This window comes from Malania oleifera, chromosome 2 (assembly GCF_029873635.1).
Source record: "Malania oleifera isolate guangnan ecotype guangnan chromosome 2, ASM2987363v1, whole genome shotgun sequence".
Taxonomy (NCBI): domain Eukaryota; kingdom Viridiplantae; phylum Streptophyta; class Magnoliopsida; order Santalales; family Ximeniaceae; genus Malania; species Malania oleifera.
The window spans coordinates 912,142-937,500 of NC_080418.1; the positions used below are offsets into that span (position 1 = coordinate 912,142).

Genomic DNA, 25,359 nt, shown 5'->3' on the forward strand with positions numbered 1-25,359 from the left:
ACCCTCAGACTACTGTTTCGAGAGTCACAAGGACAAAGAGTTACCAGAAACAACAACAGAAGGCTGTTCCGACAGCCACACAGTCACAGAGTTGCCAAGAAATCAAGATAAAGGCTGCACCGACAGCCACCGAGCCTCAAAAATACCGAAAACCAGAGAACCAAAAAAATCCCAAAAGAGAACAAACCCGCAACAGCCACAGAAATACCGGAAAAAAAAAAAAAAAATTAGGCACAGCACTGGTCACCACAGACCTGACCAAAAGGCACGAGAGACACCTCCGAAACCAAGAAGACAAAAATATTCGAGGGAAAAGAAAAAATTAGCATTCAGCTCTAATACCATGTCAAAGTATTGTGTGAATGGCCGAAATTGTCTGGCCTTGAGTTATGTATATTATATATAGACTTTACAAGAATGCTATACATGGAAAATAAGTTCCCGCATGATTCTAGCCCTATACATGTAAACTATAATTTGTCAATGGAAAGCAAATAAGTCCCTGCATGATTTTAGCCCTATACATGTAAACTATAATCTGTCAAATAATGTATGCTAACTGTACAGAATAATGAATGGAGAAATAAGCAAATAATTGTGGGCTGAAATAAGGGAAGAAGTGTGGACAGCAAAGCTTTTGCTGTCCGTTGACAGAAGATACTTTAATAAGTTATTTAATGAAAACCAAATGGAAAGTGTAAACTTAGAAGTCAAAAATGAGGAAAACACAAAATCTGAGATTTATGCACAAAATTAAAGTCATTAAAGTTAAGATAGATTTAAAAAATAAAGGTGAAAAATTTGTAGAACCGAATAACATTCTAATTGAAGTTTAGAAATGTGTAAAGGATAATGAAGTATATGGCTAACTAATCTACTTAACACAACTATAAAAACCAAGAAAATGCCAAATGGATAAAGGAAAGGCACATTGCTACTTATCTACAAAAACAAAGGGGATATTCAAAATTGTAATAACTATTGCAAAATTAAACTTATGAGTCAAACAATGAAACTATGGGAAAGGATAATGGAACAAAGAATAAGATTAGAAACAAGGGTTTCAGAGAATCAATTTAGTTTTATGCCCAGGAGATCAACAACAAAATCAATTTATCTTTTAAGATAAGATTAGAAACAAGGATCTCTGAGATTCAATTTGGTTTTATGCTTGGAGATCAACAACAAAATCTATTCATCTTTTAAGAAAATTAATAAAAAAGTCTAGGAAAAAGAAGATGGACTTGCATGTGATTCTTATTGACCTAGAGAAAGCCTATGATAGAGTACCAAGGAAAGTTCTATGGTGGATTTTAGAAAAGAAAGGAGTGTACAGTAGATATATTGATGTCACTAAGGATATGTATGACAGAGTAACATCTAGCATTAGGATTGCAAAGGGAGAGTCTAGAAAATTTCCAATCGCAGTAGGTGCACATCAAGGTTCTACTTTGATCCCCTATCTCTTTGATTTAGTGATTGATAAACTTACTAAGAATATGCAAAACAAGATTCTATGGTGTATATTGTTTGCGAATGATATTGTTTTGATTAATGAAAGTAGAAGTGAAGTAGAATCTAAGTTAGAAGTTAGAACTATGGAGAGCAGCTTTAGAGTCTAAAGGCTTTAGGATAAGTAGAAATAAGACAAAACATGAAATGCAATTTTATCTATGGAAGGAGGAATATTGGAGATAAGATAAAACTTGATGGTCAAGAAACTAATAGCACTAGTAAATTTCAATACCTTGGATCTATTATCCTAGCAGACGAAGAAATTGAAGACGATGTAATAGAATTCAAGCAGGTTGGGTATAATGGAGGAGTGCTTTGAGCATGTTGTGTGATTGTAAAATATCCTTAAAATTATGTAAAGTTCTATAGAATGACTATAAGACCATCATGCTTTATGGATGAAAATATTGGGCAACTAACAACAAACACATCCAAAAAGTAAAAGTTGTTGAAATTCAAATGCCGAGGTGGATAAGTGATTTAACACTAGAGGATAAGGAACAAACGTATTCACAATAAACTAGGCATAGCATTGATAGAAGATAAGATAAGGGAGCCAGCTTAAATGGTTTGGACATCTGAAACACTGGCCAAATAGTGCACAAGTGAGGAGGAGTGAGCTAGTTGTTATTACTAGTATTAGAAGGGGTGCGGTTAGACCTAAATAACATGGAACAAGATACAGTGAAGAAGGATTTAATAGCTCTTAAGTTGCTCAAAGAAAATGCCCTCGATTGTGTGAGCTGGTGGAAAAAAGATTTTACCTAGTAGGACTTAAGGCTTGTTTTTGTTGTTGTTGTTACAATGATCATGGATTCTAGCATAATCTGATGTAAGCCATGTGACAATGTGAAGAAACTAAATCAACAAAAGGGATTCTCGTTTTTTTCTTTTTGGTGGGGGATGAGATGAGGGGGCGACTGCACTCCTTTTATTAATATGCCCTGCCTCCATTCTCTGAAATGCCTACATCAATTAAACTCTCTTTATGGCATAAAATCCTAATAAGAAACACAAATCTAACCTTTAAAATACATTTAACCTCACAGTTTAGGATAAATTAAAGAAAAAAATTGAAAAGAATTTTAAAAAGCTCTAAGAAATCCTACTAAGATGAAATCAACAATAGCATGAGGAGTGAACTGTGATCAGAGTTACAGACTCAATGCAACAAACAGTGATGTAATATGCACATATGCACACATACACACACACACATATATATTTGCTCCAGCATCCTGCCAGATCAGACACAACTTGTTTCTCATTAGTATTCCATAGGTAAAGCTTCACGTAAGTTGGATTCCATCCAAATCAGGAAATTTTTCCACAGCTGCAATGACAGAACTTTCAAAAGTTTCTTGCAACAAATACCCTCACTAAATTCTTAAGCACAGTTTTTTCTCAGTTGGCAAGTGGTAAGACTTCCCATTAAAGAGAGAATGCCAATGTGAAGCTTTGCAGGTCACTGTGTTCAAAGTTTTCTACTGTGCTGCCATGAAAACAGAAGAATTATTGTGGATCTAGCAAACCTTCTCACCGTTTGTTGAGAAAGAAAGTAATTTGAGGTTGCAATATCAGATTGATTGTTGACTCATGCTAAGGACAAATCTTTGAAAGCCTTGGTTCCCAGATCTGCCTCAAATCCAAGGTTATTAAAAGGGATCCTAGATTGGATCAGGATGGTTTGCAGGATCAGATTGTAGAATCGGATCAAGGATTATAAGATTCTACTAAATACATAAATAAACATGAAAAATGCATCTGTATATTATTTTTCCAAAAAAATGCTATGATATAAACCTACAAAATTGGCAAGTATTGAAGACTCAAGAAATTACATGTAGCTATGGTTGGGCCCTCATTACAAAAAAAAAAAAAAAAAGATGAAGTCTTCAAATTTTTGCATTCCTAACTTAACCAAACCAGCTAACAAAGAAAATGAAATAATCACTTATAAAAAACAAAAAAAAACAAGAACATTATTCTTAATAAAAGACAGTCAACAAAAAACCATACAACATGAATATCCATCTTTCTTTTTCATAAAAAAATTTCAACAAACAAAAGCTCAACTATCGAGCTAAATTCTACCTTAAATGTCAGCATCTAAGCCACCAATTGTCTCACTGGGATTAGTAAGACTATTGACTTAATCAAGGCCACTATTAAAACCATCACTATCATAATAATTATTATTGTAAAATGCATCACTGTGTTGCTTACCTATCATCATTCCTAAAGTATAAAGTTTGCACCACTTAATAATCACCAATGAACCAAAAAGTAAATTCTTGAGTCATAATTTCGTCAATATAAAGTAAACTAAATCACCTTCTAAGTTGTCCATTTTATGTACAAGTTATATAGGACAAAAATCCAGCCTATATGAAAAGTACTTTAGTAAAGATTCTAAAAATATGAAAGAATGTAGCATCTTATGATCCTACCACGATTTTACTGCAATCCTACTACAATCCTATGATCCTACCATTTTGTGTTTCTAGGTATGATCAGGATCGTCTTAGTAAAGTAGGATCGAAGGATCGTAATTTTAACAACCATGCTTAAATCCTAGTTTGGTATCAGCTGAAGGTTTGATATACATTGTTGCCCCACAACCTAATAGCTTAAGCTTTTAGGTAAAGTGATAATCTAACATGGTATCAAAGCTGGTCACCAGGAGATCCTGGGTTCTAGTCTTGTTGCCTGCGTGTATTGTGTGATGTTTAAAAATTATTGTACTCCCTGTAGCAGGTGTTATTTATTGTTTGTTTATCTCTCCACGTGCTGTCGGGCTGCACATGTGGGAGAGTGTTAAAGGCTTGATATACATTATTGGTCCACAACCTAAAATAGCTTAAGCTTTTAGGTAAAGTGGTAATCTAATAGTATCTATTTCAATTCACATGAAAGGAATAGAAGATTGCATGCTAATTTTGCAAAATCTGATTAAGACTTGCATCTTGATATTTAAATGTATTCAGATGTAAAGAAAGCTCTACTTGTTGCAGTAAACTCTAGGGAATATAGACAGGCCTGTGCAGTAGGGTTTCTCATTAAGCAAATCAAATAATGCCTGTTCATTTGTTTATGCTTTAATGTTCAGCTGCTGGCGGCCCTCTTGTACCATGTTCTTTTAGTTTCAATAAATTACTTATTCATCCAAAAAAACAAATGGAAGAAGAAAAAAAAAGAAGAGGAGAGAAAAAGTCATTCAAAATCAAATTGATTATGAACTTGTTACCTCAAAAGATTCCACTCTGATAGCATGTTAGCTATTCAAAAGATATTGCAAAAATAGAACAAAGAAGAAGAATGAGAAGAAAAGAAGATGGAGTTATCCAACAAAAGCACGTTCCCCCAATATATATATTAATGACCAAAGTCTAATAAGGCTTAAACCCACTACAGCACATTAACTCATACAAATTACCCCGCCCCCAAAAAACAAAACAAGAAAATAAAAAAAAAAAAAACACCCACCCACAAACATACCCGCTCTATAATTCATATGCATCATAAATGATGTGAGGTAGGCTCTAGCCTAAAAACAATGCATCAAATGTGCACAAAAAATTCAAAAAAATAAATGATAACAAAATTATCTGCCTAGTAAATTCAACATTAAAAGAAAACACATAAAGAGAAGCAATGCATGAAATGAAGGAATCAAATACAGCAAAAGAAATGTTCCCCATATATCTAAGGAGAATTATGGGTGGACTTTCTGTCCCCTTCTTTTATTATCAAAAAATAAAAAAGGAGAATTAAACCATACAGTATAAGTAAGCTTGGCATCTCGGACAACTCAGGTGGAAGATACCCGGATAAGTTGTTGTTGTCCAGCAAGCTGTAGAGATTCACTATGTAAGCAACAAATAGTAGAGGATTGAAAAAGTAGAACAAAATGAAATGAGGATTCTATTACTGATATCACAGATAATATAATTGAAGGACACATCCAAACTAGATATTACCAACTTACAGGTGAACAAGACTTGGTAATTTGGATAGCTCTGGTGGGATTTGCCCACTAATTGAGTTGTTGTTCATGTGGCTGTTCATATGGAGAAAAAAGTTATATGAGACAGAAAAGCAAGAAAATACAATTATATGAGCAATATTATTAAGGAAACGTAGTATTAGAAATGCCCTCACAAGTGCTTCGTTTTGTTCAAATTTGCAAATGAGCTAGGCAGTGAACCCGATATTTGGTTCTGGTCAATCTGTATTCTGTCCAAATTTGGAAGATAACCAATCTCTTTAGGCAATGGACCCGTTAACAGGTTTCCATTCAAGAGCCTGAAAACACAGAATATCACATAAAAAAATCACACCCGCAATCAAATATGAGTTCTGCACTTACTAAAAACCAAAAAACAAGTCAAGAAGAATCAGAAGAATGCTAACATCAAAATTGAATTAAATAAGATACAACAAATACCCCAAAAAAAAAAAAAATCAGAAGTTTTCGGATACATTAACTGTCAGAGTTTACATTCTATTGTTTATCTCTATGTGTGTATTTAGTGTAGTTAGTTTTAGCAGTAAGTGTGTTCTTGTCATTTCTGTTGTTTAGGTTATATTTATTGCAGCATTCTGTGTGTTCTTAGCATTTTAATCTCTTAACATTATGCAGAGCACCAGCCTTCCTTTTTCTGCTTCATATAATGGTGTCAGAGCTATTTCCTCCTTTTGTTTCACTCTATTAACCTGCTAGTTTTCCCATTGCAAGGCAGCATCACTGCCTAGTATTGTGTCTTCAGCTGCAGTCACAACTCATAAACTGATATATCTTCCGTCTGCTGCTTATTCAAGCCCCTTCCACATCTACTGCAACCTGCCAGACATCAACCAGCCTTTCCTCTCCACTTCTTTCTTTTTCCAGATTGCACAGGTTTTCTACAAAACCCTTCTCCTCTTCTTCTCCCTTTCTTACTTAGCAATTTCAGACCCTAAGGAAATCCATCATAAGGCCCTTGCAGATTCATTTTGCAGTCTGTTACACAACCACTTCATCCTCAAATTGCTACAGCCTCAGCCAGCAGTTATAGCTCTCTCCAGTGCGCAGCAAAATCTGTCACAATTTATTTCCTCTCGTGTTCTGTGATAATAAATTACTTTTATTGGTCTAGTGTAGTGAAATTTTTCTTGCTTGATAAAGGAAGATGACTACAACAACAACAAAACCAAGCCTTAGTCCCACTAGGTGGGATCGGCTATATGAATCCTTTTTTCCACCAATTTATGCGATATGAACCCTTAGTCTCAAAAGTTAAAGCAACCAACCACAAGGCCCAAGATTTTGAGAAATCTGCAGCTAAATAGCAGATGGAGAACACTCATGTTCATATTTGGTAACATAAATCAGTTGAACCTCATATCAGTATGAATTTCCAAGTTTGGTACTGTAAAGGAGTTATTGACTTTTTGCAAGAAAAGTGACTTGAATCAAATTCTGTAAAACAATATCAACTGGAGATTAAAATTGAGGTGCCAAGTAGGGAGACAAGACCATTCAAGAATTCTATAAAGGGATGACTGCATGTTGATATCAGTTATTCCTTACAGAACCCCAGGATCTACAGTCACAGGATAGCGATGTCAATTATAGAGAAAAAAGTTATTCTCAAACCTATACCTCTGCCAAGTGTTGACTCACAGGAAACTTAACTTATGTTAGCCAATACTGTTTCCCTTCTCCATCAGAGTTGGCTGCTCTCACTCCCACCAACCACCATTGCTTACTCCAGTCTGAGAACTTAAACTCAGAAAACCTGCTTTATAGAAGGTGAACCATATGCTGGTGGTGTTGTACAGATGTGCAGCTTTTTCCAGAATTAAAGCCACTGGAAAGCCTCTAATCCAAAGCTCCAACCTCATAATTCTAGTCAGGACTGCTAAGTAAACTCTTCCTCCTAGGAGTATCCCTGCACTTCAAAGACCATCTCCTCGCCAACCAGCAGTACATACCTCTCCTAACCGCATGAGTAGTGCCATCTCTCCAGCAATTGCCCAGTCAATGCTTGAGCAGCTAAAGCCTATGCTTGATTCTTATAATAAGGGTTGGTCTCCTCCTGCCATGTCCAGTTTTATGTAGCTTTGTTCTTGTCAATCAGATCTCTCTCCAATAAATGATTTTTTTAATCTAGCTTGTCACATCATATCACACCTAATCTATGCTCTCTTGATGGTTGTATCCCCTTATGCCCCTATTACAATTCTCATTGCTAATGGCTTTCCAAAGCATCTTGAATATATCAGTTCTCTACTTCCCTACTAACCCAGCTCTACACCCAATTTTTTTGTGCTCCACAACGGTCATGGTTTATTGTCAATTAAACATATTTACGACTTGGGCTTTGATATTGTGTTCTGCTCTTCTAGTTGTCTTGTCCAATCTCGTCCCAGAAGGACTGGGTGTAGAGCTGGTTTCCTCTTTTTTAATTTGTTCAAATGAAAGCCCACACTTCTATAGCCTACAAGTATTTCAACTGTCCCAAATCTTTAGTTTGAAACTTAGCCTATAGAAAATGTTTGCGGCTTTGAATACCTTAATCATCATGACCTATAATTGCAATATCATTCACATACACATTAAAAAGGATCCAACCCGATGAAGTATGACGATAAAACATAGAGTGATCCTTTGCACACCATCAAAGGCCAAAATCAAGTACAACAACACTAAATCGACTAAACCATGCCCTACGAGACTATTTTAAACCATATAATGTCTTCTTGAGCCGATACAATAAGCCGGACTCCCATTGAGCAACAAACCCAGGCAGTTGCTCATGTGGACCTCCACCTCGATATCACCATGCAAGAAAGGCATTCTTCACAACTAACTAATGCAGAGGTCAATGACAAGTGGTGGCCAAGGGGATGAAAAGACATACTAATGTAAGTTTGAAAACAAGGGAAAATTTGTCAAAATAATCCAAACCATACACCTGAGTACACCTCGAAGAAATAAGACATGCCTTCAGACGAGCCACAAAACCATCAAGGTTGACTTTCACAGTGAATACCCAACAACAACCAACCATAGATGTGTCAAAAGGAAGAGATACAAATTCCCAAGTATCATTGTCTTGTAAAGCATTCACCTCTTCAACCATGGAATTCCTCCACCCAAAGTGGGCAAAGGCTCCCAAACTAGATTTACGAGGGTCATCAGATGATAGAGTAGTAACAAAACAATAATAGGAAGGCGACAATAAGCCATATCAAAGAAATTTGGAGATGCGATGTTGTGTACATGTGCGTTTACCTTTTCGGACAGCAATAGGAGTATCAATATTGTGGGGAATATGATCATTAGATCAGCAAACCAAAGGCGTGGTATTAGAAGCTAGTGGAGACTCTTCCTTAAAGCTATCATCATGAATACACCTGCAAATAGGACAATCGAGACAATAATAAGGGCTCAAACTACATAGAGACATAAGTGGATGATTAGGTAAGGACAGCAAACTAGAATCTGGAAGATTTGGTAGAGGAAGGGACTCATTCAAATCAGAAGCACTCAGGGATTGAGTGTAGTATGGTGCAGACACTACAAAGGTGACATCTACAAAAACAAAGAAGCAATGCAAAGTAGGACTATAATGGGGATATCCCTTTTGAGTATATAAGTATCCTAGAAAGACATATTTTATAGCATGAGGATCCAACTTATCCACTGCGGAAGTTAGCTGATGAACAAAGGACACACACCCGAATATATAAGAAGGGGAGAATAGAGGTAAATTAGGAAAGAGAACGAAGTAGGGAAATTTATCACTAAGAATAGAAGAATGCATCTTGTTGATAAGATAGCAAGCAATAAGTACAACATCACTCCAAAACACTTTAGGTACACGTATCTGATAAAGTAAGGTGTGAGTGTTTTCAAGCATATGTCTATTTTTCCTCTCTGCAACCCCATTTTGTTAAGGAGTATAGGCATAGGATGATTGATGAACAATACCAAACTAAGTCATATAAGTAGTGAATTGAGTACCAAAATACTCTTAAGGATTATCACTCTGAAGTATTCGAACTGGAAACCCAAATTAAGTATTTATTTCAGAACAAAAGTCATAAAAAATATATGAAATAAATCAAAATGATCTTTTTTATTAAATATATTCAAGTCATCCTTAAATAATCATCCACAAAGGTTACAAAGTATTGGAAATCCAACTTGGACATGACTCTACTAGGACCACAAACATTAGAATGGACTAACATGAAAGGGCTTGTAGCCTATTTATTAACTCGGGACGCAAAAGGGACACAATGATACTCCCAACTGACAAGAATCACAATCAAGACTTGTTACAGAACTTAAATCAGGGAATAGATGTTTCAACTCTTCCATTAAAGGATGACCAAAGCAACGACGAATTTGGAGAGGTGTGGCAACAACAATGCAGGTGGTAAAAGGAGATAGCGCTCAAAGTGATAAAGTCCACCAACTTCACGCCCTTCGCCAATCATCTTCCTCATCTTCAAATCTTGAATGACAACATAATCGGGGAAGAATATAACTTAACAATTCATGGATTTGGTAATCTTGCTAACATAAGATTGATAGGAAACTTGGGAATATCAAAAACCAAAGAAAGAGAAATAGAAGAAGTGAGATTTACATTCCTAATTCCCTTAAATGGCAGCGGTGGATCCATCAACAAGAGTAACACAAGATAAGTTTCAAGATACTGAGGAGTATAGAAGAAATTAAGTATACATGTGATATGATTAGTGGGAACGAAGTTTATAACCTAAGGACTAGGACGAGAAGTACTGGATGATAGGCATGTTGTGGAATTATCTGTTTGGGTAAAAGATGCAATGGGAAGAGAAGCTTGTTATGATGCTTGATACTGCTGGAAATTGGAATATTCTTTCTCTGACATAGATATAGTACGTTGTCCCTCACTTGGCCCCAAAGGTGTGGAGTCGGTGGTAGTTGCATTGGCTGTCCCAAAGGTGTGCAGTCGATAGTGGCTGCATTACCTCGTCCACAATGAGCATACTTGTGAGGAGTGCCTCTACCTTGTCCATCTCTACTACCACAACCGCTTAAGCAACCTTAATAACTTCTATGGCTGCTTGTTCGAAAACTAAAATCACCATGCGTGGCAAAAGCTGTCCTCTCAGAGTTAGACACAAGAGAAGGAGAATGTGTGCTAAAGGAAGCACGAAGGCGCGAGAATAAACATCGACAAATGATAGCAACTTGAAATCAGAATGAATAATTTATGTATTTCTTGAATAATTTTGCACAAGCCAAAACACAATATTTATAATACAATCAGATATTCTAAATATGGAAACAATCTCCTAAAATAATCTCTCTCAATAATATACAATTCTCTACATAAATACCCCTAAATCACTCCATGACACTCGGGATTTCTACACTCCCCCTCAAGTTGATTCATATGTATTGATCATGTCCAACTTGCAGATGAAATCATCAAAACTCTATCGGGCTAACCCTTTGGTAAAGATGTGTACATAAGTCATACAAATGGTTCCTTCTTCAACCTTCTCTTTGATAAAGTGTCGGTCCACTTCTACATGCTTAGTCCTGTCATGTTGAGTTAGATTGAGAATGATACTAATGGCTGCTTTGTTGTGACAGTAGAGTTTGATAGGGAATTTCACCGGGATCTGTAATTCTTCCAAAAGTTTTCGTAACCACAGTCTTTCACATATCCCTTGAGCAACAGCCCTAAAATCAGCTTCAACACTACTTCGAGCCACTATCTTCTGTTTTTTACTCCTCCAAGTCACCAAATTTCCCCATACAAAGGTGCAATATCCGGTGGTAGACTTTCTATCTTCCGCTGATACTACCCAATCTGCATTTGTGAAAACTTCTACTTCCTTGCTTTCACACTTCTTGAAAAAGAGTCCTTTGCCTGGAGAGCCCTTGAGATACCTGAGGATCTTGTACACAGCATCTACGTGAGTCTTTTTCGGTGAATGCATGTGTTGGCTTACCACACTTACTACAAATGCAATGTCGGGTCTGGTATGTGATAGATAGATTAGTTTACCAACCAATCTCTGATATCTCTCCTTTTCAACCAATATTCCGCAATCTTCAACTCTCTTTACTGCATCAATGGGGTTTTCACTAGGTTTGCATCCAAACATGCAAGTTTCAGTTAGGAGATCAAGGATATACTTTCGTTGAGAGACACCGATACCCTTTTTTGATCTAGCAACTTCCATTCCCAAGAAGTACCGCATTCATCCTAGGTCTTTAACTTCAAACTCAGCAGCTAGGACTTTCTTCAATCTTTCCATCTCCACTCTATCATCTCTAGTTAAGATTATATCATCAGCATACACAATCAGAATTGTTTTCTTACCACTTTCAGACTGTTGGAAAAACATAGTGTGATCTGATTGCCCTTGTCAATATCCTTGGTTCTTTATCACCTTCGCAAATATGTCGAACCATGCTCTAGGAGATTGCTTGAGTCCATACAGGGACTTTTTGAGTTTACATACTATGTTTTCGTCACCTTTCTTACTAAAACCTAGTGGTATCATCATGTAGACTTCTTCTTCTAACTCGCCATTTAGAAATGCATTCTTAATGTCGAGTTGCTGTAGTGGCCAATCCAAGTTAGCTGCCAAGGACAAGAGGACCCGAACTATATTCAATTTCGCCACTGGTGCAAACGTCTCTGTGTAGTCAATGCCATAGGTCTGTGTAAACCCTTTTGCAACAAGTCGAATGTTACACCGTTCAACTATCCCATCAGCTCTATATTTCACTATGAAGACCCATTTGCAGCCTACTGGCTTCTTACATCTCGGTAAATTCACAACGTCCCAAGTTCCATTCTTTTCCAGGTCCCACATTTCCTCCTTGACAGCTTCCCTCCATTTAGGAACCTCCAAGACTTCTTGGATATTCTTTGGAATTTTTATCCTGTCAAGGCTAGAAGTAAAAGCACAGCACCCTATAGACAGAGTTTTATAAGACATTTATTTTGACTAGGGAAATAGAGTACATGACCTAATTTGTTTTCTAACTGCAATAGGTAAATTGATGTCATCAGGTGCAGACTTATCAGATGGAAGCTCATGGCCATCTATTACCTGATTGGGATTGGGCGTGGACTCATGGTTGCTCAGAGCTATCACTAGTTCCAACTTCTTGGTGCCTCAGGTATGAGATTCTCCTTGTTCTTTGTTTTTGGCTTTCTTGAGTAAACAAGTATTTCCTTATGTTATTTTTCTGCATCTCCCCCTGAGTTTAAGTGGTCTTTTGTACATGACAAATTAGGAAATGATGCAATGGCAGACTCAGTATATGGCACAGATTCATCAACAGAGAATCAAAGAACCGATCTTCACTCCAATTCTCCCCCTGAAGAAAGGGCTTTAGGAAGTAAGGAGTGGTTTCAAAGAGCGTGACATCCAAGCTAACAAATAATTTTTTTGTGACAGGATCATAACATTTGTAGCCATTCTGAGTCGGAGAGTAACTAATAAAAACGCACTTAATGGCATGAGGTTCCAATTTATCCCTATTGTGAGCATGAACATGTACAAATGCAGAACACCCAAATATTTTTTAGGAGAGATTGGAGTTGACCCGAGAGTTAGGAAAATACTCTTGGAATTTTTGGAGAGGAGTGGCAAAAGAAAGAACCCGACTAGGCATTCTATTAATGAGATATGTAGCTGTTAAAATGGCATCGCCCCAAAAATATTTTTTCATATTTGTAGTGAACATCAATACCCAATTTCATCCAATAGATCAAGAATATATTTCCTCTCTGACAAAACAGTTCTGATATGAAATCTAGATACTTCTATGCCAAAGAAGTATTTCAACAGTCCCAAATCTTTGGTTTTGAAACTTAGTCTGTAGAAAAAAGGTTGAGGCTCTGAATACCTTTATCATCATCACCTATAATAATAATAATATCATCCACATAAACAACAAGAAGGATCCTAACCGATAAAGTATGACAATAAAACACGAAATGATCCACAGCGCACCATCGAAGACCAAACTCAAGCACTACAGCATTGAAACAACCACTAGAAACTGCTTTAAACCATATAAAGCCTTCTTGAGCTGACACACTAAGCCTAACACCCCCTGAGCAACAAACCTAGGTGGTTACTCCATATAAGCCTCCTCCTCAAGGTCACCATGCAAGAAGGCACTTTTCATATCTAATGATGCAGAGACCAATGACAAGTAGTAGCCAAGGAGATGAACAGACGTACTGATGTAAGTTTGGCAACCGGAGAAAAAGTATCAGAATAATCTGGACCATACACCTGAGTGTATCCCTTAGCAACAAGACGGGCCTTTAGATGAGCCACAGAACCAAGGTAGAATTTCAAAAGTGTAAACCTAGCGACAACCAACCACAAACTTGTCAGAAGGAAAAAGGTACCAAGTCCCAAGTACCATTACCATGTAAAGCATTCATCCCTTCAACCATAGCATCCCCCCACCCAGAATGGGCTAAGGCTTTTGAAACATATTTAAGAAGGGCAGTAGATAATAAAGCATTATGATCCGCCCCTTCCCTAGACCCCTCATACGCAGGAGCTATGCGCACCGGGCTGCCCTTTTTTTTTTTTTTTTTTTTAAGTAAATGATAAAGCAGTAACAAAACAATAATAGGAGGGTGATAAAGACTCATAAGAAACATAGTTGGAAATGGGATGTTGAGTACATGTGTGCTTACCTTTTCGAACGGCAATAGAGGATAAACATCATGGGAAGTATGATTATTGGATAAGGAAACCAAAGGCGTAGTAGTAGAAGCTAGAGGCGACTCCCTTCCTTGGAGCCGCCGTTGTGCATACACCTGCAAATTAGGGTGATCAAGGTATTGAGAAGGACTCAAATTACAAGGAGACTCAGATGGTTGGTTGGGCAAGCACAGCAACGTTGAATATGGAAGATTAGGCAAAGCAAGAGACTCATTGAGCTCAGAAGTGCTCAGTGACTGGGTGTAGTAAGGTTAGACTCAAAGAAGGTAACATAGGCAGAAACAAATAAGCAATGCAGCACAAGACTATATCAATGATATCCATTTTTGAATATATGAGTAGCCCAAAAAGACACATTTTATAGCACGATGAGCCAACTTATCCACCCTAGGAGTTAGTTGATAAACAAATGATACACCCAAATATACAAGTTTTTAGGAAGAGAAAATAAAGGTGAGTTAGGAAAGAGAATGGAGTAGGGAATTTTACCACTAAGAACAAAGGATGAAATTCTGTTGATCAGATAACAAGTAGTAAGTACAACATCACTCCAAAACACTTTAGGTACATGCATTTGATAAAGTAACATGTGAGTGATTTCAAGAAGATGCCAATTTTTCTTCTCTGCAATCCCGTTTTGTTGAGGAGTGTGGGCACAAGATGACTAATGAACAATACCAAACTGAGTCATACAAGTAGTGAATTATGCACTGAAAACCTGTTTAGCATTATCACTTCGAAGTATTCGAACTAGCAAACCAAATTGAGTCTTTATTTAAAAACAAAAGGTACAAAATACATGAAATAACTCGGAACGATCTTTTAGTAAATATAACCAAGTCATTCTTGAATAATCATCCACAAGGTTACAAAGTATTGGAATCTCAACTTTGACACAACCCTTCTAAGACCCCAAACATCAGAATGAACAAACATAAAAGGGCTTGCAGCTCGTTTATTGACTCGGGAAGCTTAATAAACACAATGGTGCTTTCCCAACAAATAAGACTCACAATTGAGACTAGTCACATAACTCAAACTAGGAACAAGATATTTTAACTCTTACAATGAAGGATGACCAAGGTGACAATGAATTTGGAAAAGCGTGGCAGCAGCAGTGCAAGCGGTAGAAGGAGATAGCGGCTCAGAATGATAGAGTCCACCAGCTTCACGCCCTTCGCCAATCGTCATCCTCCTCTTCAAATCCTAAATAACCACATAATCAAAGAAGAAGGTCACTGAACAATTCATGGATTTAGTAATTTTGCTGACAAACAGAAGACTAAAAGGAAATTTGGGAACATATAAAACCAAAGGAATAGAAATAGAAGAAGTAGGATTTATAGTCCCAATTACCTTGACTACGGTGGTGGATCCATCAGCAAGAGTAACACAAGGTAAATTATCTAGATGTTGAAAGTGGAGAAGAAGCTAGGTACACCTGTGATATGATCAGTGCCAGCAGAGTCTATGACCCAAGGACTATGATGAGAAGTACTGGATGACAGACATACTATGTGATTACCTGTTTGGGCAAGAGATGCAATGGGAAGAGAAGCTTGTTGTGACGCTTGATACTACTGAAACTTGGAATACTCTTCCTCTGACATGGATATAGTATGTTGCTCCCCACTCGGCCCCAAAGGTGAGGAGTCGGTAGTGGCTGCATTGACTGCCCCCAAAGGTGTGAAGTCAGTGGTGGCTGCATTGGCAACACATGAAGGTCTGCCATGAAGATCCCAACACTGCTCAATAGTGTGATACAATGAGTGCACTTGCGAGATATACCTCTACCTCGTCTGTCTCTACCACTACTACCACTCGAACCACCTCAATAACTTTTATGGTTGTTTGGTAAAAAAGTAGAATCATCCTATGTAGCAAAATTTGTCCTCTCAGAGGACAGATGCAAGAGCAGGAGAATGTGTGCTAAAGGAAGTACGAAGGGCACGAGAATAAACATCAGCAAATGATGGCATCTTGACACTACTAAGTATCTAGGACTAGTGTGCCTTAAACTCGGGTCTTAAGCCTACTAGAACACGAAGAACTGTCATCTGCTCCCTCTGCTTCTGCATCTTAAGAATGTTAACAGTTATTGGTTGCACGACGTTAAGCTCCTCAAGAATACGCTTCATCTCTCCAAAATAATCTGCAATACTCCCATCTCCTTGTTGTAACTCAAAGTAATCCTGGGATAAATCATACATACGTGTAATGTTACTAAGGTGTAGAAGTTTTAACATAATCCCAAATCTCCTTGCATGTATCTAGATGCACACACATCTATGCAATCTGTGGCTCCATCGAATTCCATAAAAAGGAAACAATCAAGGCATTTTCTTGAACCCACATGTCTTTTCTCTTCTCATCAAAAGGATTAGATTGGAGCAAGCGGTCAAATTTCCCTAATCCTTCTAAATAAATCCGAACAGCTTTAGACCATGGAACATAGTTCTTTCCATCCAATTTTTGAGTCATTATTTGAGGCAGCGATGCAGGAAACAAAATTTTGGATTCATAGATTCCATCCCAACACTCACAAATCAGCAACCACGCCAAAAACATGAAGAACATCAAAACTAATCGAGACAATCACAAACTATGTGAAGCACTGACACAACCACGGACGAGGTGAACAACTCACCGACAGATATAGCACTGCCACAGCAGTCAAAAATCAGCAACCACACCAAAAACAAGAAGATCAATCATTAATCAGGACAATCACAAACTATGTGAAGCAGCGACACAACCATAGGTGAGGTGAAAAACTCACCAACGGATATAGCAGTGCTACAGCCTCACAACTGAACATACGAATGCTGCCATGGGTCCAAAAAACTCACAGAAGCCTTCATAAACCCTAAAAAGAAATTAACGAAATACTGTGAATGCATGGTTGCAAAAGGTTGAATTTTTTAGCAAAAAACTGGCCTAACGGCTTGATAGTATAGTCTAAAGAAAGAATCAGAACATGGCAGAGGAAAAGAAAAGAAAAAAGTGGGTCAATCATGCGCTGGCACGTGGGGTCGGCACTGCGGCATTTGGCCTGCGTTTGGGTGCTCCTCCAATGATGGGGTTTTGTGGGGTTAAGCTTCGAGGGGGTTTTGTTTATGGGTGTATGGTTGGTTTTGTGAAATAATATGGGATGGAGGTGGATTTAGGAAGGACAGCTGCTAGAATGGTGTTTTTTGGCAACAGTTGAGGGGAATAGGGTTTAGGTTGGATCATGCTCTGATACCATGTTAAGATTTGATTAAAATGAATGACCTAACTTAAAGATAGGTCTCTCCCTCTATTTATAAGACAAATTAAATACATTCTAATGACAATAATACTCTTACTAACTCTAACTAATTAACATACTAACACACTCAATAATAATACTAAAAGACAAATAACCTCAAAAAATCTCCAAACACCTCCCTATTCCACACAAATTTTCTTTCAACCTCTTCAACTTCTTCATAAATCTAAACCTCTCCCAACCCCTTTTCACATCCTCACTCCACGAGTCCTAACCAAGGTCTGAAAGGAGCCATGCTCTAACCACATATTCTCAAACCTAAATAGGGTGGGACCCCAAGGCACTTTCCTAGATTCCAACAAAATAGGAAAATGATCAGAAGTGGGTCTAGTAATACCACTTGAGTAAGATTAAGAAACTCCTCCTCCCAGTCAATGTAAAAAATGAACCTATCGATTCTACTAGCGATCTCCCTAGCCCCAACCACTGACCACGTAAAATTGGCATCGCCCAAAGGAAGATCCCTGAATCCACACTCCCTGATAACCAAATCAAACTTTTGCATAGAGACATTAGCCTTGCCACCCCCATTTTTTTCCTAAGGGACCTGATTGCGTTAAAATCACCACCCACAATCCACCTCGACGAGCATAAGCTAGAAACAAAACATAACTCATCCTAAAAAGTTCCCCTAACAGCTGGCCTAGAAGGACCGTACATAGAGGAAATCCACCATTGACCCCTATCTCTAATATCAAACAAGACAGAAAGAGAGAAAAAACCCACTAAATTGTCCACTCTAGTAATAGACATAGTGTCCCACAACATTAGAATGACCAGAATACCCTTTTTAACTCTCACTAATTAACATAATACTAACACAATAATACTAAAAGACTAAAATAACCATTAACATAAAGGAAGAAGAAAAATTAGGCAGCAGTTTCTTGGAGCATACGTAGAGCTCCAGGTTTACCCTGATATATTAATAATAAAAAAGGAACAAAAGACAAAAATGCCCCCACTCAAACCATAAAAAAATAACATATTCTCTTCTAACATCTTCAAACGAAGATTTCTTATGCTCCGTGTACTGTCTTTCTTCTTCAATGAAGTCTTTCTTTTTCTATCCTAAAATAAATAAACAGCAGCAGCCTTACGTTTCTGCATTAGATCATTAATCTACAAGCATGTAAGCAATTACCAATAATACCAGCATGCAAGTAAATGGAAGCAACGTAAAGTATCTAATCAGTCCAGCACTTAAAACTTACAGAAGTTCCAATGATGTAATATTGCCTATCTCCTTTGGAATGCTCCCACTAATGTTGTTCCACATAAAATTCCTTTTACAATACAGCAATGAAAAATAATCAGTGGGAAAAGAAAAAAAAATCATAATTGGGTTTGAGAAAATGAATCCTGCAGAATAATTGAGAGTAGACATGTTTAAAAACTCAATTTCATATGTAAAAGTGTTCATAAATATCAGGATAGCATAAGAATATATTGAGGCTCACAATCTTTTCATATTAGATAAGCGGCCCAGCTCTGGTGATAAACTTCCTAAAAGTTTCATACTTAGCAGCTGCCTGAAACAGAGGGGGAAAGAAGAAAGTTAAAAATGAAAAATATGTAAAAAAAAAAGAAAATTAAAGATCAAAAATATGTAAATTAACAAGGCAACATTGTCAGAGGGTGAGGCAAAAAAATTACTATTAAAGTAGCATGCAATAGTAAAGAATCATGCTGCCTCCGCATCCTTTAGATAGTCTTTTCACTGTCAACCAGTTACTTTCTTCAAACCCAGCATTCACACGATTACAAAATATCGACAAAGAGAGAGATATGGTGAGGCAAGTGAACTAGATGCAACCATAAAACATCAAGAATGAAGTTGGAAGGAGGTGGGCAAACTAAAATGGTTCCGTTCAATTATGTGAGTATCTTTTATTTGTTCAAGAGAATCTATGTGATGAAGCGAATCAAAAGAGCTCGTCTTCAGTTTCTATATTCCGCAACTTAAACCGTCATTAATAGAGTGCGCTATTGTATTGTAATCTTTCAATAGGTGCTTTGTGGCCTTGAAATCTCTTTCACCAAGGCAATGGTCTTTCCCCTATTAAATTTGGCATTATTTGAGTTTATTAAGAGAAAAGAATGTACATGGAGTATGAGAATTCGTCAAAAAAATAAAAGAAAACGTAAAAAAAAAATGCTAAAGGTTGATATACATTCTTGGCCCACCACCTAACAGCTTAAGCTTTTAGGTAAAGTAGTAATCTAACATGTATCTAACATGTATCAGAGCTAGTTACCAAAAGGACTTGCATTATAGTCTTATTGCCCGTGTTTATTGTGCATTTAAAAAATTATTGTGTTCCCTATAATGGATGTTTTCTATCATGTATTTATCTCTCCATGTGTTGTCGATCTGCACATGGAGGAGAGAGTTAAAGCTTGCTGTGTACATTGTTGGCCCACAACCTAACAGCTTAAGCTTTTAGGTAAAGTGGTAATTTAATAATTAAAAAAGAAAGTTAATGCAATAGAAAGTACTTGCACATCCTTACCCTTCTATCCAAAAAAATTCTTCAAAGAAAGAAAAAAGGGGGAGGAGGGGGAAGAGAACAGGATCTTTTATCCACATGGAACAGAATTTTATCTACAACTTATTCAAGATAAAACATAGATAATTTGGGTAAAAAAAGGTTAACGAAAGAGGTTACATCATAATTAAAAAACAAAAATTAAGAAAAGACTGAATATCTTACAATTCTTCAACATGCAGATAGCCATCATTCTTTGTTGTATTGAAGCACAAAACCCCTGTCCAATTGGCTGTACATGGATCTCCCCGATTCCAGTTACTCAAATTCTTCAAGATGGAATCATCCAAACTTCTCCGAATAGCCCTCAATGCCATCACTACAAATTAATTCAAATGATCAAGATTTTATCGACATGAACAATTTGACTTTTACTCCACTCTCAACTTGTTCTACATCTTTAGAGTATCACAAAGTGCACATTGAATCAAAGAAAAACCTTTTCCAGATAATGTTATTAGCACTTAATCAAGGTGTAAGCGTACAAAACTTATTATAAACAACCACCATTGCATAAATCAACAATTTAATTTGTCATTTCACCCAAATATTGCCCTCAAAGTCTTAAATTTCTATTTTGACAAAAATTTCAAAGCTAAAGTATGGAAATTTTGATTTCAATATCAATTTCGATTTCTATTTGAAAACGATGGAAATAGTCAAGCACTTGATTCTTTTATGGAACTTTAGAAATGGTTAATAAACTTAATAATGTATGTCTCAGGACTAATATATTAAAAATTAAATACATTTGTGTTCTTTATGAGGTGCAATAGTTGCACTATAAATATGTGTATTAAACGTCTTAAACATATCAGGTAATATAAATGAAATTCATGAATCAATCAAATATTATTTATTGTAGCAACAAAGTAATTTAGATTTGAATGCTCTAAAATAAAATGATTTTGTAAGTTTAATTTTTTATATAATCTTAAAAATCTTAACACCCAGGATGTTATTATATTAGAAGGATGGAATACTCTCTCAGGAAACCCTTTTTTCTCTTCACTTCGTGTTCCACCATAGAATTGTTAGAAAATGACAATAGATTTATGCAAGCGATTAATCTAGAATAAAATCAAAAGAGAGACCTTTGGTCTAAGGTTAGACAAAGTGGGGGAGAAGCTGTATTTGTTCGTGCTCGAAACACAATCAGAATTACAACAGGTGAGTCGGGTTTCCTTCAGATGCCGCAAAATGGTTTTCTGATGGATTGTATATTAATTAGTTGGGAAGAGGATTTCATACGGTGTGTTTGGGTAATGTATAATATTAGTTGAAGATTCGTCAAACAAAGGTGGGGAAATTTCCATAGTTAGGGTTGGGGTGGAAAGAGAAGAGGTATTTAGTTTTTATTCCTAGTGGATCTAAAGATGTAGGGTTTCAAAGTTCTGAAAAAATGAATTCTGCGAGGTGGTTAGGGGTCTGCATCAACAGGCTAGGGATATGGTCAAAGATTTGCAGGGAGATCAACAATCATGGAGTCAGGTTGTGGCAGAGCTAAATAATGTTATAAGGTAAGGATGTAAAGTGCCGATTTGCTTTAAGCAAGGGAGCCACTTTGGAGAAAGGACAGATCTGCTCTCGTTTGAAGTTGAGCTGCAACAGAAAGAATATGCTCCAGAAGCCATTATTGTTCGGAGGTGGAGAAACCCATTGTCAAAGCGGCTAGGGTTACAGTTGGAGTTGCAAAGGTGGTAGAGGCGGCTAGGGTTTCTCTTGGGCATGATGAGACATTGCGGATTGGGCGCAGGAGCTTTTTGGTTGTTTTAGATTTGAGACAATTACTTGAGAAAAGACAAGGCCCTTTACTATCAAAGATGGGGGCCAAGCCTTTGAGCAGGCCCATTGCTTTAAAGAGACAGACATCAATAGTTCTTTGAAAAAAAAAAAAAAAAGAGGGCTCTTCCTTTTCTAAGATGGGCCACTCTACTAGGCCCATGTTTTAAATGATGTCTCTAAAGCCCAGAGCGTGATTGGTATTATAATGAAAACCAAGGGTCTTCTTTTAGGGTCAATTTAACTAGCAGAGAAACCCAAGAAGATTTGAGGGGTAAATGTGAGAACAGTGGGGTTGTTGGTTTGAGAAGGGAGAATTTTTCAGATGATTCTAAGGGGGGAATTTCTCGGGTGGAGCAAGAAATTCAATCATCTGGGGAACAAATTTGAGAACATTCTTATTAATGGTTCAGGCCAAGAGCTAAGTATTTCTGGGGATTAACATAACAGAAATGAATCTAAGTCAACTGTGGTTAAGAAGATTTATGAGTGCCGATCAGCAAGGAAGGAAGGGAAAGATAAGAAAAATTGGTAAGCAATTCTATGAATTCAAACTTCCATGAAGGTAAATTTTTAAAAATAGATGCTGATGGGAATTTTCATGTTGAGGAATCTCAAAATTGCAAAATGGTTGAGATGCAGAAAAGTGTGAATAAAATTCAGAGGAATAAAAAATGGGAGGATGTCTCAAATAAGGATAGTAATTTTTAAAGTGATTTTGCTTGTCATAGGGGTTTGTTGTCGGATGAGAGGCACAAAAATCTAGATTATGAGTCCAACTCATTGGATGTGTTGAGGGATATTTCTTATGTGCCCCTTCTCAGCTTGAAGGCTTAGAGGATTTTTCAATTTTTGAGGGTGAGCTGGGTGAGAGTTTGGTTGTAAGTAATCAGCATACGAATGGGGTACTAACTATTCCTGTGGAAAAGATTAGTGAGCAGATTGATGAATTTAAATTGGAATTGAACATGAATTTTCGCCCTGGTATCTCCTCTCTCCTCCCTTCCCTTCCTCTCTTCTAATTTCTCCATGGCGCAAAACCTTGATGCTGCCCCTGCATCATTTGGTATCAGACCCCAACCACAATCTCATTCTTCCATTTCAGTCCTCCATTCTTTCCTCACTCTTCTTCTCTTTTCTTCTTCTTCCTCCTGCAGTCTTCTTCTTCCCTCTTATTCCCTTCTTTCCCCATCTCTAGTCTGCCTTCACCATTCCTTGTATTTCTCTGTTCTCTCTGCCGTTCAGCAGCCCCTTCCCTCTATTTTCTGCTCTGTCCTAAGCCCACTGCTCTGCCTGCAACAGTTTTGTCCTCATCTCTTTCCTTCCCTCTTCTTCTTTCTTCTTCTTCTTCGTATCATCTGCTTTCTCTGATACTCTGCATTCTGAAATTCTGAAATTCTCTTAGTTCTTTCTTATTCCATCCTCTCCACTAATCACTCTCCCTTTATTTTTGTCTCTCATCTCATCATCTCTGTTCTGAAATTTCAGTCCAAAAAAAAAACCAAAAGCAGTTCTGCAGTTTCTGATTTTTTTATGAGATTCTAGACATGTCCCCATTTGTTAAAACACCACTTTCCAGCCACCATCCTCCAACGCCAACGATTCCATTGAAAACAAAAACCTCCGAAACCCTATACCTCAACATTGCATCACCATTCGACCAGTCATGTAACCCCCATGCCAGCCAAACATACTCCAGCTCTCAGCCTTCAAGAATCCCTAGATTCTTGTGTTTTTTTCATCACACCACCACCACCACTGCTCCCCACCCACTGATCTGCACTCGCCTGAAGTTTCATCCCCAGAATGTTGCTACTGGTGACTCACACGCCCCATGCGCCGGTGAAGCGCATGAGAAAGTGTCCCAGAGTCTTCTGCAATTTCCTATCTCGCAAGAAATTGCCTGCAGGCACGATATTTTGTGTTTCTCCACAATAATTTGATCCGCAACTTGATATTTTGATCGCGGGCACAATATATTGTAAGAAAGCTTGATAATTTGGCATGAAACCCTAGAAATTTTTGGCCACCAGCATCAAAAATCAGGTTTTGTTGCTGTAATTTGAGTTTATTGTTTCATTTTAGCAGGACAACCAATATCAAGGTGAATTAAAGATAGTTTTTAAGAAATTGGAGTAAGGCTTGTGGGAAATTGTGTTAAAGGGTTGTGAGATATAGCTGCAGCATGTTTATGCATAAATTCAGCAACATGGTGAAAAATTATAGGAAAAAGGAATGTTATTTGCCAAACTTTAGGCGCAATTTCAAGCTTTTCAACACCTTTCTCAAATGCAGAGAAAAGGTTTGAAAAATCATCGTTGATGGAAGATGTCCAATCAATGTGCTTTCCATAAATGGAATCACTTGAATGCAGCTTCATCCGGAACCTCACCCAAAGCCTTATGACATATCTTGGATTGATAACACTACCATATATGTTTATGAAAGATGTTTGTTTCCTATTCAAATGAGTGACTATTCTGATAATGTTTGGTGTGATATCATACTTACGAAGATTGGCCACGTACTCCTTGGTTCTCCTTGGTTGGATGATTTGGGTGCGACTCTAAGGGCATGAGAACATGTCGGATTTCTAGGGAATAAATTAGGAAATTCTTTTTTTTTAAATCTGAAATTACTATTTCAGTTTCTAGTAGTTTCAGTTTCCTGTTTTCTAGCCTAGAGATCTGCTGATTTTGTGGTGATTTGATTTGCTGATTTTGTGGCCTTCCTAATTTGGTGGCCTTCCTCTACTATTTATCTTGTAATCATGTCTCTTGAAATTCAATAAGAATGGTCATTCTTCTTCTAAAAAATCATTCATGGTATCAAAGCCTCGTGCTCTTTTCTTCTGATGATGTAGTATAAGTCGGCGATGACCAGCGCACAAAGAAATCCTACCGGCTCTTCCGGTACTTCCCAAACCATTCCACCCAATCCTCCCAAGTTTGTATCTGGCCGTTTACTATTCCCAGAATTCAGCCCTTTATCTCACGGTTACAAAACTCGATGGGCGTAAGAAACCATGGTGCGAGCATTGCAAAAAACCATGGCATACAAAGGAGACGTGTTGGAAGCTTCATGGTAAACCAGCATATTGGAAGCCAAAATCCAAACGTGACAGTCGCGCCTACCAAGCCATTGCTGAAGAGACTCAAGAGCCTTCTACCAACTCGAATGCAGTCCCTCTTACCAAGGAGCAATTAGAGCACCTGTACAAATTGTTTCAATCTCCAAAATTGTCCTTAACTCCGTCTTGTTCTTCGGTACAGAAGGGTAACTCTCTTGCTACTGCGTTCTTAGGTGTTATTCTTAATTCTGTTCATTCTTGGATAATTGATTCTGGTGCAACTGATCATATGACTGGTTGCTCCAAATTGTTCTCATCCTATAGTCCGTGTGCAGGCAATAAAAAGGTCAAAATTGCAGATGGTTCACTCTCGGTAA

At 37.4% G+C, this 25,359-nt stretch overlaps 1 protein-coding gene across 4 annotated transcripts in view; it reads right to left on the reverse strand.

Moving 5' to 3' along the window:
- Nucleotides 1-25,359, reverse strand: part of LOC131149006 (probable LRR receptor-like serine/threonine-protein kinase At1g06840) — a 120,343-nt gene that overhangs the window by 84,599 nt on the left and 10,385 nt on the right. For all 4 annotated transcript variants that reach the window (XM_058099030.1, XM_058099031.1, XM_058099032.1 and 1 more), the window contains exons 3-8: nucleotides 20,296-20,449; nucleotides 19,042-19,113; nucleotides 18,796-18,867; nucleotides 5,677-5,820; nucleotides 5,504-5,575; nucleotides 5,297-5,368 (exon numbers count right to left, since the gene is read on the reverse strand). In XM_058099030.1, the coding sequence (XP_057955013.1) occupies nucleotides 5,297-5,368; nucleotides 5,504-5,575; nucleotides 5,677-5,820; nucleotides 18,796-18,867; nucleotides 19,042-19,113; nucleotides 20,296-20,449 (586 nt within the window). The remainder of the gene's footprint in view (nucleotides 1-5,296; nucleotides 5,369-5,503; nucleotides 5,576-5,676; nucleotides 5,821-18,795; nucleotides 18,868-19,041; nucleotides 19,114-20,295; nucleotides 20,450-25,359) is intronic.